Raw genomic sequence first — 16,121 nt, 5'->3', positions numbered from 1 at the left:
ACACCTGACACAAGCCATGGTATTTTCAATAATCTCATCTCATGCAAAAGTTGGACAATGAATAAGGACGATTGTAGAAGAATTGATGCATTTGAGTTATGGTGTTGGAAGAGAATACTGAAAGTACCTTGGGTTGCCAAAAGAACAAACAGATCTGTGTTGGTAGAAGTGCAGCCTGAGTGTTCCTTGGAGGCCAGGATGGCCAGACTTCATCTCTCATACTTCAGACATATTGTCAGGAGGGAACAGTCACTGGAGAGGGATTATCATGTTTAGTAGGGTGGAGGGTTAGAGAAAAAGAGGGAGACCTGCAGCAAGATGGATTGGCAAAGTGGCTCAAGCGTGGCAACAACTGTTAGGTTAGCAGTGTCTTGTTCTGTTGTGGACAGGTTCGCTACAATTTGGGACCGACTCGATGATACCTAACAACAACATGAAGTCCTGGTGTGGGGCTGTGGGTTAATTCACTGGACTGCAAGGTCAGTTTGAACCAAAAGGTCAGTGGTTCAAATTCACCAGCAACTCCTCGGAAACCTTATACAGGATCACTGTGAGTTGTAACTGAGTCGATGGCACTTAACAACAACAACAATGGACAAAATATTGAATGATGCAGGAAGCATCAAAAGAAGATAGAAGGAATACACAATCACTGATTAAGAAAGAATTGAAGTTTAGAAATAAAGGACCCTAGGACCATCAAGGGAGAAGAGCACAAGCAGAATGTGGAACCCTATTCAGAGAAGCAGCGACACCAGAGATAGAGGCAGATATGGGACATGAAGAGAGGGAGCGACTGAAGACTCTAGATTCATGGGAAGAGAGGGACTGAGAGCTGGCGTCCAGGAAGCAGACTTGCAGAATGTACTCTTTGGGGGTGTAAATTATTATATATGCCTGAATGCTAAAAAAAAAAAAAAAAAAAGTGCTAAAGTGAATAGAAATACTGTTAACTGATGGTGATTATTATCATCGTAATGAAACAAGGTGTATGATTTGTTGAATGTAAAACTGATCATCTGCCTGTAAACTTTCACTCAATTCACAATAAAAACTTGAAAAGAAAACAAAGAATTGAAGACCCATGATGTGGCCGCTGCCCACCACCACCAGCACCATCAGGCCTGGGCCTGGGGCCTTCACATCCTCACTACTTGACTGCATCGTGCTGTGGCTAGATATCCTGGAATGTCCCCCCAGGCGTCCTTCCGAGGTCTGGCTTAAATTGAAGTGGGGAACCTCATGAACACCAAGAAAGAAGTCATGAGCGGAGTGTGTTATTTGGACCCAGGACCCTTGCACTGAGAACCTCTGGAACCCAGGAGACAGCCGTTAACACTGTCAGCAGCAGACAGGCAGGGGACAAGCAGGAGACCACAGAGCAGACTTCCCAGCCCATGCAACATGAGATCTGAGTGTCTCCTGGCAGGAGGCTTCCTGCTGGAGTAAGGTGGCTCTGGTCACTTGGTGGAGCTAAGTTTGCTGACCCAGGAGCAAGAGCTGAGCACTTTCAGGCCAAAGCTTATTGGTAGGGTGGGGTGCCTGCAGGCTAAAAGACCTTTGTAACACTTCCCCAAGCATGGCAGAGGTCTGAGCCACTTTGCCTGGGGACAAGACTGAGAAGAAGCTGTCCTGAGGCAGAACCATATCCTGAGCATTCCAGAACCGGAATTGTAACCGGTTCCTTCCCCAACAAAGCCCAGAAATATGAAAAAAAGAAAAAACCAAAAATGAATTGATCGATGTTCAGTCATTTCAAGAGGTAACATATGATCAAGAACTGATGGTATTAAAGAAATCCAAGCTGCACTGAAGGCATTGGCGAAAACCATGATCAATGAATGGTTGGAATAGAAATTTAAATCTTTCAGGAAACGGATGCAGGCAGCACTAAAGGCGCTCACTCAACTGAGCTAAGAAATTTGGAATTTACCTGGCCAACAAATTGGAAAAGATCCCTATTTGTGCCCATTCCACAGAAAGGTGATCCAGTCCAACTATAGGTTTGCTTAAGATAAATTTTTAAATGTTTGCAGAAGTATTCTGAAAGCAAGCTGTCAATGCTAGTTGGCTGGATTCAGAAGGTGTGGAAAATGATTGCAGTTGCCAGGATTTCCTTTTACTAGTCTCCATAATCAAAGGTCATGGAAGCAGCAGTCAAGCAATCAAATGACGTACTGTACTAAGCTAAACCTCTTCCTTTCTCTTTCTACACTCACCACCATGATAACCTCATCATTCTTGTGGGTTCAAACAGTACCCATATGAACAAGCCCCAATATAATTTTCCAGACCAGATCCTCTCCTGTACTCCAGACCTGAAATCTGGGGTACACCTTAAACCTCCCTTTCCCACAATCATGTTTATCTCAAAGTCAACCCCACTGTTCTACTTAGAGCCCAAACTGGGAGAAAGCCTTGACTGTTGGCTTTCTCTCAGAACCCACTAGTCCACCTACATCAGTACTACCTTCAAAACAGATCTAAAATGTGAACGCTTCCCACCACCCCACTGCTACTGTCCTCATGGAAACCACAGTCTGTTGTTTGTACTAACTGCCCATCAGAGTGTCCCAGTCAAATCCCAACACGTACTGAGGGATCTAACCCGTTAGACCACAAGTCCTTCACCTCCATTCCCTTTCCCCACCCTCAGGCCTGGCTCTCTAGTCACATGGCTTCCCTGCTCCATTATCATGCCTGCCTGGGGCTCACCCAGGACCTGCGCACTGCCTACTCCCTCTGCCTGGAACACCACTTCCCTGGAGACCTGTAGTCTGTTACCTCTGCTTAGATTTCATCTCAAATGTCTCCCCCCCCCCCCACCTATTTGAAATTGCACCCACTCCCAAGCCCCAGTCTCCTACGATGACGACTGTCTCTCTACACCGTTTATCACTTTCTAGCCTAGTAAACAGAGTCCTGGTGTGGCACTGTAAGGTAAGCACTGGACTGCCAGGTTGGTTTGAACCGCAAAGTGAACAGTTCAAACTCACCAGCTGCTCCTTGTAAACCCTGTACAGGGTTGCTGTGATTCAGAACTGACTTGACGGCACTTAACAGCAAGAGAGCAATGAACATGTTTTATTGACTAGGCAGAGTGTTAGCTCCCCACAGGACGTACGTTCTGCCAGGGCGGGGATTTTGGTATTGTTCACTGCTGTATCCCCAGGAAAGGGTGTCTGTTCCACAAGAGGGACTCAAGAAATACCTGTTGAATGAATGAAATCTTTTCCTACATCTCCCCAAAACACACAGGGATGATGGGAAGTAGGAGGGAGACCACACTGGATTCTGCCTGACCTCATAAACTAAGGCCCCCATTCTTCAGGAACGTGAAAGAAAACCAGCAATCAGAGTTGTTAAATTTACCAATCTAGAACACTGCATGAACCAAATGAGTAGCTTCAGCAATGAAATGCAATCAATCATTTACATGACAAACACCCCAGTATCCACCATTCTGGCATATTGTAGAAGCCCTCTGGGGGCCGCTCAACAACAATCCTAGTCCACACTTCTATGGTAATCACTTCCTTGAATTTCTTTCTTATTTTATCACCAAATATGTAGCCCTCAACACTTGACACTAGTCCACTTCAGGGCCTTTCACGTCTCAATCTACAGATCTGTGCTGCCTTTGCTATTTCCAAACCCTTGCACTTTCCTTGTTGTGGAAACCAGCATGGGGCTGTGTTTGTTACCTGTAGTCTTGCATAGTTTAGATTTGCTGATTGCACTCACATGGTGTAGTAGAACCTGCTCTTTTCCTGTCAATCACATGGGGAGGCTCAGTAAACTGCAGAATGTGGTTATTTGGCAAGAGGCCTTCTCAGGACGGAGTGTGCCACACGAGGCGGCCATACTCCCCGACTGGTCCTTCCTGTGAAGGAAGCAGCCATGGTGACTCACTGTGTCCGTAGACCAGTAACTGATGGTGGCCAAGTCGGTTCCCACTCACGGAGCAGCCATGATGACTCACTGTGTCCATAGACCAGTAATTGATGGTGGCCAAGTTGGTTCCACTCACGGAGACCCTATATGAGCAGCTGGTGGGTTTGAACTGCTGACCAGGCTTATCCTATAGTGCTATCCGGGTTATATCTTGTAAATAAGCCATTCCTTCTTCATTCATTAGCTGGAATACTTCTGGAAAGTGAGAACTCCCTTGGTCTACTATTTGTTCCCCTGGTGATAAATAGTACAGAAAGGCGTACAAATGCTCATTTCTTTACTTTTAGGCACCATTTTTCAAAAGTGATTTAGATTCCTATTGAACTCCAAAAGGTGACCAGCAGTTCTATTGTTTTAAATAATCATTATGAACTCACAGGATTCAAGATATACGATGTATTTCAGTTCACTATGACACTCATTGCCACACCACTGGCCAATGGAACCTATTCATGTTGTAAGTGCTGTCAAATCGGTTCAGATTCATAGCAACCCTATCTAGGGTTCCAAGGAGTGGATGATGGATTTGAACCACCAACCTTGCAGCTAGCAGTCCTGTGCTTATCTTGTAGTGCCACTTCCTGGACTCCCCTCTTCATGTTGGTCCCTGAATACTTCTGACATGACCTTCCCCGCAATCTGGAGTAACAAGATGATCTAGGCTCATTTACAATTTTTTACATGGGACCTAGAACCAGTCATTTATCCCACAGAGGGGCTGGTGGGTTTGAACTGCCTACCTACCGACTAGCAGGCAATCACTTTAACCACTGTACAACCAGACCTCTTGCTCACATTAAACATGTTATTGTCTATATGAAGAAGCCCTGGTGGCAGAGTGGGTCAAGCATTTGGTTACTAACCGAAAGATAGGCAGTTCAAACCCAAGAGCCACTCCAAGGCATGAAGAAGTGGCAATCTGCTCCCTTAAAGATTTACAGAAATCCTATGCAACAGTTCTACTCTGTCCTATAGGGTTGAATCTACTGAACAGCAAGTGGGTTTAGGTTTCGTTGTATACGTTATTGTATATAATATAAAACAGATCCTATTTTACATGCTGGAGTCCTATAGGATAAGCACCAGATCACAAGGTTGGTGGTTCAAAACCACCAGCCCTCCTTAGAAACCCTATATGGGGTCACTATGAGTTGCAACAGACTCAATAGCACTTCACAACAATAAATGACACATGCTGCATTTGATAGTGTGAGTACAGTCATTTGGAGAACTTAATTAATCGATCATTGCCTAAGATACCCGCCCCCCCCCACCCACACACACACACAAAGCCTTTTTTCTGTACCTGTTTCTTAGACACAGGCTTTTATAATGTCAGTGGTCACCTAAGCTTGAAGCCTTCTGTGTGGCTTCTGAAAGTGTCACCACCCAGCCAGGCACTTAACCAGGGTTAAGTCTTCAGATGTTTTTATCAGGACATCAGATCATGTTGTGAACTGGTGGAAATGCTGGTGATATAAGATTGTAGGCCACCTGCATGCTGCAAACAGGCATCAATATAGCCTGTAAAAAGCAGTCACGGGATACCATTCCTCTCTGTTGTGAACAACCGGGGAGCAGGCTTTCTATCAATAAAGACTTCTTTCTTTCTCTGGGGTGTTTGTCATCTGAACTCAATTGCTCCAGGGCATCAGACCCAAGCTTTGGGGGTAACAAATGTTGGTGCCCAGACATAGAGCCCCACCCCAGCTCTGTCTCCAAGTGCCTGGTTCAGGTAATGACCAAGAAAAGGCCTCTGATTCCCTGGCCTCTCCCTCATAGCTCACACTGACATTTCATTCTGCAAGCACGTATATATTTCATGCTCATCACCGGTCCTTATGTCATTGTCTCTGTGGTTATTTCAGTTGTGGGAAGCTCATTCGAACCTGGGTCTAGGTTCTCAGCTCAGGAACCGAGGGTTCAAAGTACACGCTTTGTTCCCAGCTCTTTTCTTGGTGGACTGCTTAGGATGGGCTCGAGAGTCCACCAGGTTTTGCAAGCTAGTAAGTTAATCTTCAGCCTTTATACTTGGAAGTCAGTTTAGTTATAAAAATAGTTGGCTGACATTTTGAGCAATGAGTATTTTCAGTGTGTTACTCCTCATTCCTCTGGTACAGAGCATGTCCATGGAAAAGTCAGAGGACACACTGTTCGCTTTCTCTTAGGAGAGACACTATCTTTTATGCTTAGCTGCCCTGAGGACTTTTCTGTATGGGTTAAAAGCCAGTCATTTTACCAGAATATGTCGTTTTGGCCATTTGGGCCAATTTTCTCAGATATAGCATATTTTCTTTCCATCCTAAATACAGAACGTACTAAATTGTGTTTTAAGACCACATAATTGTCAAACACCCAGGGATTGGCGGTTCAGCATCTATGTGAACTATTCTTCTTGTTTCCATGCTTCCCACATCTAAACAGTACCTGCCAGGAGGACATACCAGCCGGGTGGCACCTCAAACAGTAAGTACCTGCCAGGAGTAAATACCAGCCGGGTGGCACCTCAAACAGTTAAGTACCTGCCAGGAGTAAATACCAGCCGGGTGGCACCTCAAACAGTTAAGTACCTGCCAGGAGTACATACCAGCTGGGTGGCACCTCAAATGGGAAAGCGTTCCTATCATTTAAAAACAACCGGCTTGTTGCATCATGTCAAAGGGTAACACATTTATAATACTGATTTCAAAATGAACTGTAACCACAAGGTTTGTTTTGGACTCCATATACTGTCTCCTTTTCCCCCGAATCTGATAGGTAAAAAGTAAGAATTTAACCTTTTTTGAACAGTGAATTTAACAGTGTTTTAAACCACTACTATTCACTGGGCTACCACTCAAAAATGAGAATTCCAAAACATTTAACTGTGCTCACAGACCAAGATACAGTTGTTTGAACACAACAAGGGGATAATGTATGGCTTAAAATCAGAAAACCTGTGTGCTAGGGTTGAATACTTTCACCACACTTACTCGGTCTATATGCTGAGAAATTAATCTGAGAAGCTGGTTACTCTGACTAAGAATGTGGTATCATAATTGGAGGAAGACTCACTAACAACATGAGATACACAGATGACACAACCTTGACAGCCGAAAGTGAAGACGACTCAGCATTTACTGATGAAGATCAAAGACTACAAACTCAATGTGGATTATAACTCAACACAAAGAAAACAAAAATTCTCACAACTGGGGCAATAAACACTATGATAAATGAAAAGCCTGAAACTGTCAACGACTTCATTTTGCTTGGAGCCACAATCAACACTCTTGAAGGCAGCAGTCAGCAAATGTTAAAGAGCAAAGATGTCACTCTGATGACTAAGTTGCAATGGAACCAAAACTGTGGTATTTGCATGAGAAAGTTGGACAGTGAGCATGAAGACCAAACAAGAACAACGCATTTGAATTACAGTTTCGGTGAAGAATACTGCATACACCATGGACTGCCACGATGCCAGAATTTCTGTTCCTTAGAAGCCAGGATGTCAAGCCCCTGGCTTAGGTACTCTGGACACATTGTCAGGAGGTACCAGTCCCTAGAGGAGGGCACCATGCTTGTTAAAGTGGAGGATCAGCAAAAAAGAGCGAGACAATCAACGAGGTGGACTGACAAAGCAGCTGCTACAATGGACTCAGACAGAACCTAGTGAGGCTGGTGCAGAACCGGGCTGGGTCTCGTGCTCCTGCACACAGGGCTGCTATGAGCCAAAACTACCCAACAACACCTAGTAATAGCCACTTCTCGATGTCATTCTCCTAGCCCAGGCACATTTTCAATTCCTTCTCAGAAATTTATAAACATGCCATCAACATTGTTAAAGAGGCCTCTAAGATTACAAATGAAGTCTCATATTCCTGTACAATTTCCATAGTAATAGTTTTTAAATTGATGCAGTTTAATCCTTGGGAATCTAATTTTGCATAAAACGCAAATTTTACTTTCTTCCAGATGGATATTCAGTTATGTTCCATGTTGTTAAGTGCTGCTGAGTCGGTTCCGACCCACAGCACTCTGGGTAAGGTTTCCGAGGAGTGGTTGGTGAGCCTGAACTGCCGACCTGGCAGCTCAAACCAACTTAGCAGTCCAGCGCATTAACCCCCAGCAGCATACCAGGAGTAATACCACTTATAAAAGAGTTCGTCTTTCCCACTCTGAATTTCCAGACATTAAATAATTGTTTCTTCTGGGACAAGACTCTGAATTACCCTTTGACACTGATATGGCCCTTCTTATTCAAAGAATGCACTGTTTTGACTGTAGGAATTTATGTTATTGTTGTTAAATGCCACTGAATTGGTTCCGACTCACAGCAACCCTGTACAGGGTTTGTGAGGAGGGACTGGTAGACCTGAACCTCCAACCTTGTAGTTAGCAGTCCAGTGCTTATCCTACAGCGCCACACCAGGAGCTTTATAATATGTTCTAATATGTAAGTCCTGCTGTGGCGGTACAGGATGAGCACTGGCCTTCTAATAACAAGGTTGGTGGTTCAAACCCACCAGTTGCTCTTTGGAAATGCTATAATGGAGAAGGCAGGAAAAGCTGCACGATAAGGGAATGGTGAAATAAATTATGGTGCAGACTACCAAGTAATATGCAGCCATAACAAAAGCATATTCACATCTACCAGTTGATTAGCTTTCCAGAAGATAGTACTGAATGAAAGAGAGACAGAGAGGCAGAGAGAGATAAATGTTTATATTATCTTGATTTTGAGAAATAATGTCACTGTTCTTCTCAACCTCCCCAATATGCCAAGGAGTCTCAAAAAGTTCAAGAAAATATGGAATTAAAAGGTAATGGAATTTCCCCCAAAACTTTCTGAAAGCTGTTATCAGCACTGACAATACAATCTAGGTAATTACCAATAGTTACAAGGGCAGGAGAGGTGAAAGCAAGTGGAGGGAGCAGGGAGGGAAAGAGAAATAGCCTTAGAAGTCCACACTAAACACTGAGACAGACCCCAAACCTCCTGCCACCAGTGTGTGCATCAGCTGCTGCTATAAAGTGCATACATGGACATGTAGAAAACAGGTTAGCTTGTATGTTGAAGACTAGACACTACTGACCAGTAGATCATATTTGTGTTCATTTTTAGATAAACTGAAATAGAGACAGAGAAGTGGCCTCCGCATGTCAACTCATCCCAGACCTAGAAAAAGTGACACAGATGACCTCTCCCACTGCTCTTCTTTTCCTCAACACTTACAGTCCTCTCTCCTACACTCCCTGAAACACAACCAAAGCAGCCTATCCCTTGTGTGTCAAGCATTTCACAGTGAGCCGTTTTTAAGTAACAAGTTTACATTGCAAATTTGATTCCCCTTTGACAGTGTCTATGTTACATGCTATATTAGTTGTACTCATCAGCGTAAGGAGTTACACTGATCAATGACATTGGTCACATTTTCCACACTGTGTCAATACTTCTAATGACTATGTTCTGGTTGTTCAGTTTCCAGTATTCCAGCCCCTCTAGCCCTGTGTCGTCTCATCTTTGTTGTCAATGAACTATGGACCTTTTGGACCTATAAAGGTGTTTCTTTGGTAGTGCACTGACCTCAGGGGTAATCTGCATGCCACTCTGCTTTTCTGTTAGAAGGTGATCTCAGGGGATAGCTTTGCTTAAATAGCACAAAAACACCTCTCGTAGATGGAGCAGCTGGGGACTCTAGACTCAAGGAGGGAGAGGGGCTGTGTGCTGGCGGCTGGGGGGCAGGCTTGCAGGGTATGCCTTTTGGTTGTTTGAATGATTATATATATATTCCTGAGTGCTTTGGTGTTCAAACAAAAAATAAGCAAACAAAGAAACAGAGGGAATGGAAGCAAATGCTGTTAAATGATGATGCATGGAGTGGATTGTAGTCATTGCAATGAAATGAAATACAATAGGATGAGTGTATAACCGATGTTTTCCCATGTAAACGATCACTCAATTCACAATACACTTAAAAACAAAAACAACAAAAAACAAACACCTCTTCTAAGAATGATGCTAAACTGATTTTCTGATCATCTTCCATCACTAGCAAAGTTTTCAGAACATTTAGAGTAGAAACTCTTGTTTCACAGGTAAGCTACACTAGAAGCCAGGTCATCTTTTAGGTAACCTGGTGATGTATCCCCACGGAAGGTAAGATGAGGCATGATTTTGAGCAACAATAAGGAGGTAATGGGTGCTTCCTAATAAAAACAGGACTGACATAACACTGCCTACTGATTGGGACATAAAACCAAGGTTCAACACAATATCGACTTTTATGACTTATTTCTCATTTTTTTTTTTTTTTTACACCAAAGTCTAAAAAAACAAAATAAAAACAAGACCTGAAATTAAAGCATGTTAAAAATATATGATAGGATGAATGTAAAGCTAATGTTCTCCCATGTAAACTATCACATAATTCACATCAAACATTTAAAAAAAAAAACCTTTAAAGCATGCTGTAGTCATTACTCTGTAGAGTGATTGTCCACTTTCCTCTCCAAAAGTTAAATCAGAACAGATTTGTCACGATTACAGTTTATCCCGAACATAAGCTAGGTGGCTGAATTTTAGAAGCACTCCTTGAAATCAGACCACCCATGATCATAGCAGAATTTTAAGTCACTCTGTTTAGATTGATATCAAAGAAGAATTCCAAGATTCAGAGTTTTCCCTGTTGTTATTGTTGTTAAGTGCATTGAGTCAGTTCAGACTCACAGTGACAACCCTGTATAGGGTTTCTGATGAGTGGATAGTTGGTTTGAACCACTACCTTGTGGTCCAATGCTTATCCTACAGTGCCAGACCAAGACTCCGTTTTCCCTACAGACCTCTTCCCTAGTGTTATTGCTAAGTGCCATTGAGTCTCTTGCAGCTCATAGTGACCCTATGGAGGGTTTCCAAGCAGCGGCTGGTGAGTTTGAACCGCTGACCTTGTTAAATCTAGAAATAGAGCTTCTAATGTAAGCACATAAGAAAAACAAATACATAAAAAGCAATAAAAAGTTTAAAGTTATCACAGGTAAATTCAGTGGTGGTTAAGTGAAGTGGAAAGTTGAGATTAAAGGAAAATCCACTGCTGTCGAGTTGATTCTGACTCGAAGAACAGCCCCATAGGGTACCTGAGGTTATTAATGTCTACAGAAGCCGAATGCCTATCTTTCTCCCATGGAGTGGCTGGTGGGTTCAAACAACCCAGTCCTTAACCACTGTGCCACCAGGATACCTACGAATATTAAAGGAAGGATTACTTACTTATATTACCCAAAGGTTCCTAAATGACTTGACCAGGAGTAGGACTACACGCTAATTATCTTTTCTTCCTAAAAGTACTCTTGCATGGTTTCTTTAAATATCACTCAGCTTGGCGTATATGTACAAAACTTTTGAAACATGAGAGAGCTTCCAAAAGTTCATGGAGAACTGGAATTGAAAGAGAAAGGAGCCTTTCCAGGGCATCTGTGAAGCAGGCCATGAGGGCTGCAGAAATGCACGTCCCAAGGCTCAGCCACCTGCAGACTCACCATTAACACAAAGGAACAAACACACTCCTGCTGAAAATGTTGCTTACCTTCCCTCCATATTGAGGATACACACCAGTTCATCCTCAAAAAATATTTCTGGCCCCTCAAGGTTCTCAATGTCACTGAAACCGTTACAAGGGACCTGTGAAGAAGACAGAGAAAAACAGGCCTCAGTACTGAGTCATGAGGTAGCTGTCTCTCTCATACAAACCTGGGGTATAAACAAAGATGCTGGCTTTTTAACCAGGGTAAACAGGTGACCCACCTGATTTTGTACACTTTACTGAACATGAAAAGAGCAGTAATTGGTTCAGATCCTCTTGCTACTTGTTGATTAATCATACTTTCAGACTAGAATTTTGGAAACTGAGAATTCAATATTTTAAAGTGAAGAAGATCACATGGCTCTGAAAGAGGGACCAAATCTCAAAATTTGAGATAACCGTTTCATGCCATCTACACTGAACTCAACCAGGAGAGGTGAGAATACTGCCCTGGTAGCTTCCTTAGCTCCCAGGCTTGATTTCTCCTTTATAAATGGAGATGCTATTACACATAAGCTTTATGATCCTTTCACCTCAAAATCCTATTACTTCTGTCAGGTTCCTTTTTAAAGGTAGCCAGGAAATTTCACATGACTAAACCTGTGTGCCTGCTGAGAATACAACACAAACATCCTGGACCAAAGAAACCACCCACCCACCCACAGATCAATCTGACGTACACTCTTGCTATGTTCAAACTCCTTGCTTGTAGCCTAATGAGAATTAATCATTCTCGGAGAAAGAAACAAACTGTTGACAAAAAGTCCACAAAATCCACTGGACCAGAAGTTGAGGCTGATAGCTAGAGTTATAACATACATGTGCACAAATCTATTTAAGCTAAAATATAAATTTCTGATCACCAGTGCCTTTAACCAGGACAGGGCCCCTACAAAGTAGAAATAAAATTTGCCTATTCTAATATCAATCAACATTTATAGAAATTATACCAGAGAATGGAGTCCTGGTGCAGCACTGTAGGATAAGCACTCGACTGCAAGGTTGGTTTGAACCGAAAGGCTGGCAATTCAAACTCACCAGCCGCTTCTTGGACACCCTACATAGGGTCGCTATGAGCTGGAACCTAACTCGATGCCACTTAACAACAACTAGAGAATCTCCCTTTGTATTTTCCACAAGGAAGTTCAATTTTTTTCTTTCAAAACTTGAAGTCTTCAAAATATTTTATTTAAATTAATGAACTCCATTAATGAGTTGTTGTTAAAGGCTGTTGATTCGTTTCTGACTCATAGAGATCCTATATAGGGTTTCTGAGGAGCAACTGGTGAGTCTGAGCCGCTGACCTTGTGGTTACCAGTCCGGTGCTTACCCTAAAGCACCATACCAAATGGTTGTGGTAGTGTGCCATGGAGTTGGTTACAACTTATAGTGATCCTGCATAGGGTTTCCAAGGCTGTAAATCTTTATGGGAACAGAAAGCCTCATCTTTCTTCCACGATACTTTCGAACTGCTGATCTTAAGGTTAGCAGCCTGACTCATAACTACTATGCTACCAGAGCAATGAAAAATTAGATAAAAAGTAAAATAAATAAGAATGGCTCAATGTCTAGACCCCAAATCAAAACAAATGATCTAACAGTTTGGTGAACTGACAACATTACTATGGGCTATTTTCCCAAGTTACAGAAAGGTTATGAGTTGAGAGGCAGAATGGGCAGAGAAACTTCCAAGAGCCATTCTGAGAAGGGGTATTGTTGTTGTTGGAGGGGAGGGGGAGGGGAAATAAAAAGTCATGAATTTCAGATATATACATATATGGATCTATGGTAAGAGTAGTTTGTTACAAGTTAGGTTGCTAACCTCAAGGTCCTTGCGAGAAAGATGAGGCTTTCTGTTTCCATAAAGATTTAGAGTTTCAGAAACCCTATGCAGGGTTGCCATGAGTCAGAAGCCACTATATATATATAAAAATAAACTTCAAAGGGATAATCAAAGCAAGACAGTTTTATTGTAGGAGTAATCATTCAGATTTGCATGTAGTTTTGAATCCTTCTGTCATTTAACAACACAAGGAGCTCTGGTAGCATAGTGGTTATGAATCGAGCTGTGAACGTTAAGATCAGCAGTTTGAAACCACCAGCTGTTTTGTGGGAGAAAGATGAGGTTTTCTGCTCCTGGAAAGATTTATAGCCTTGGAAACCCTGTACAAGGTCACTATGAGTCAGAACCGACTCCACGGCACATAGCCACCACCACCACCATTCACTACCAGTTAGATCTGCAAAGCCTTCTGGGAAAACAACTAATGGAAATCTGTAGTGGTCAGTCATTGATGATCCTCCCCACACCGCAAATCAAGGGTGGTGGTGGTGGTTGTGTGCCCTCAAGTCAGTTCAGCTCCTAGCAATCCTGTATAGGGGCTCCAAGGCTGTAAATCTTTAGGGGAGCAGAAAGCCTCATCTTTCTCCTGCAGCGCAGTCCTGGTAGATTGAAACTGCTGACCTTGCCGTTAGTAGCCCAGACTGTAATCCACTACACAACCAGGGCTCCTTTCCAGATCACAAGTCAATTGCAAAAACAAAAAAAAAACAAAACACATTTCACCCACTTGAAGAGAAATAATGCCAATCTGGTCTTTGCAGATCATGATTCGCGTCCCTCCCCACCACCTGCACCCCCATTCTCGCTCTGGCTTTGGGAAAGTAATGCTGGCAGGGACAAATGCCTTCATGCTGGAAAAGCACACAGTGACTCTTCTAGCCCTCTGGGCCCCTGCTTGTGAGAGTTGAAAGAGGGGGGAGAATCAAAGAGACGTGATGAGCTAATTCCTACAGGAACCAGCCACACAGGACTGCAAGGCAGATCCTTACGTGCTCGGAAAAGAACCTCTTTGAAAATGAGGCTACTATCTTCCGGGCTTCTAGACCAGCTTTCTGCCGAACTTTATACTCCTCCAACCAATTGACGTAGTCGGTGGGGCTGTAGTGTTTCATCAGAGAAGGCCACCTACAAGGAGAGAAATAACCCTCTCAGCTTCACAGAGACTTTAGATTTCAAAGGCAGGCAGCCAGGAATCAAAGGCAGCCTTGGGAGCAGGGAGCAGGGGGCAAGCAGTGGGGTTCAGTGATAAGGAGGAGACCCTGGAGATGGTCCAGATTCAAATCTCCACCAGTCACACACGCAGGCATTCACTCACTCATGGTGTGACCTTGGCAAAGAAACTGATCTCCATTCCCCGTTTATAAACTGGGGAAAAGAGCAGTGACAACAACACTAAAGATTGACAATGAGTGTTAAACGTGTATGGGATCCGGGGTCAGCGCTTCCCACACTGCATCTCTGTTTAGTACCCACAGTTAAGAGGCAGGGCTCATTAGCATCTGTATTCAAAAGTACAGGAAAATCAGAGGCTTGAAAAAAAGGAAAAAACTAAAGAAAAAGGGAAGTGGCTACCGCCAAGGTCATCACACATGAGTGCAGGGCCGTGATTGCACCGGGCGCAGCCTGGGATCGGTGCTCTCAGCCAGCAGCCAGGGGGCTGCAGGGCCCGCGGTCACCCGACTGAGGACTGGGTAAGCAGGTCCGCGCAGATACCGGCACAAAAGCGCCCAAACGGACTAGACTAGCGGGGACTCCAGCATCGTCATGCCTTAGGCAGGGCCGTCTGCCTGCGCTTGCAGAGGCGCCATTTGGGCACTAAGGGTCCGCAGCGGCCTGGAGGCCTTTGTTTGTCTGTCTGTCTGTCCGCCGGAAGCGCTTTGGGGTGGGGGTACTGGCTGTGGCGGTGACTGGGGGGCCGCGGCGTGGGGGGCTCGGGGAGGCGGGGCACGGGGCCGAGGGCTCACCTCACCCGGAACTGCTCCTTCCACACCTTCCCGCTACTCTGGCAGAGCTCGCGCAACCGCCTGCAGGTGCTAGACACGCGGCCGATGTCGGTGGCCGTCAGCGAGCTGCAGCACAGAATGTACTCCAGCACCTCGCCGGGCAGGTTGACGAGACAGCTGAAGCCCACCACCTCTGACGCGGCCTCCTCCGCCAGCGCCGGCACCACCTCCATCGCGCAGTCGACCACTGCTGCCGCCGCCATCTTGTCCGCGTACCTGCGACCACCGCGCGCGCGCCTGCGACTAAGTGCCTGGCTTTGCCCCGCCCACTTGCTTCCAGGGGCGGGCTCCAATGTCACCCCGCCCACACTATGGCCACACCCACAGCCCCAGGGGTTGCGCTGCTTGGCCAGACCTCAGAACGCCAGAAACACAAGGAGTCTTGGTGTGGCGCTGTGGGATAAAGCACAAGGTTGGCGGTTCAAACTCACTAGCCACTCTTTGGAATCAGGGTCCCTCTCATGAGGACCCATGCGACAGAATAGGACTGCCCCAATTGGTTTCGTAAGCCAGGGTCCTACTGTGACCTTGTAGGATAAGCACTGTACTGCAACCCCAGCCACTCCTGGGAAACCATATACAGGGATGCTATCAGCCGGAACCAAGTCAACGACACTTAACGAAAATCTTTATGGGAGCAGGTTGTCAGGTCTTTTGCCCACTGAACAGCCAGTGGACTCAAACTACCAAAACTTAGCATTTAGCAGCTGAGCATTTCAGTTAACCATTGCACCTTGCCCTAACAGCCATAAGAACTATTAT

At 44.5% G+C, this 16,121-nt stretch overlaps 1 protein-coding gene across 3 annotated transcripts in view; it reads right to left on the bottom strand.

The window, feature by feature from the left end:
- The window catches only part of FBXO21 (F-box protein 21), a 56,798-nt gene extending 41,203 nt beyond the window's left edge, over positions 1-15,595 (bottom strand). For 2 of the 3 annotated variants that reach the window (XM_006865467.1, XM_006865468.1), the window contains exons 1-3: positions 15,321-15,595; positions 14,346-14,481; positions 11,517-11,611 (exon numbers count right to left, since the gene is read on the bottom strand). In XM_006865467.1, the coding sequence (XP_006865529.1) occupies positions 11,517-11,611; positions 14,346-14,481; positions 15,321-15,562 (473 nt within the window). In that variant the 5' untranslated portion in view covers positions 15,563-15,595. The remainder of the gene's footprint in view (positions 1-11,516; positions 11,612-14,345; positions 14,482-15,320) is intronic. The other variant, XM_006865469.1, reaches the window with a different exon arrangement.
- Between the last annotated feature and the right edge of the window lie 526 nt (positions 15,596-16,121).

Source organism: Chrysochloris asiatica, unplaced genomic scaffold (genome assembly GCF_000296735.1).
Source record: "Chrysochloris asiatica unplaced genomic scaffold, ChrAsi1.0 scaffold00078, whole genome shotgun sequence".
Classification (NCBI taxonomy): Eukaryota; Metazoa; Chordata; class Mammalia; order Afrosoricida; family Chrysochloridae; genus Chrysochloris; species Chrysochloris asiatica.
Note: the sequence above shows the minus strand (reverse complement) of the source record. Positions and strands in the feature narration are given on the sequence as shown.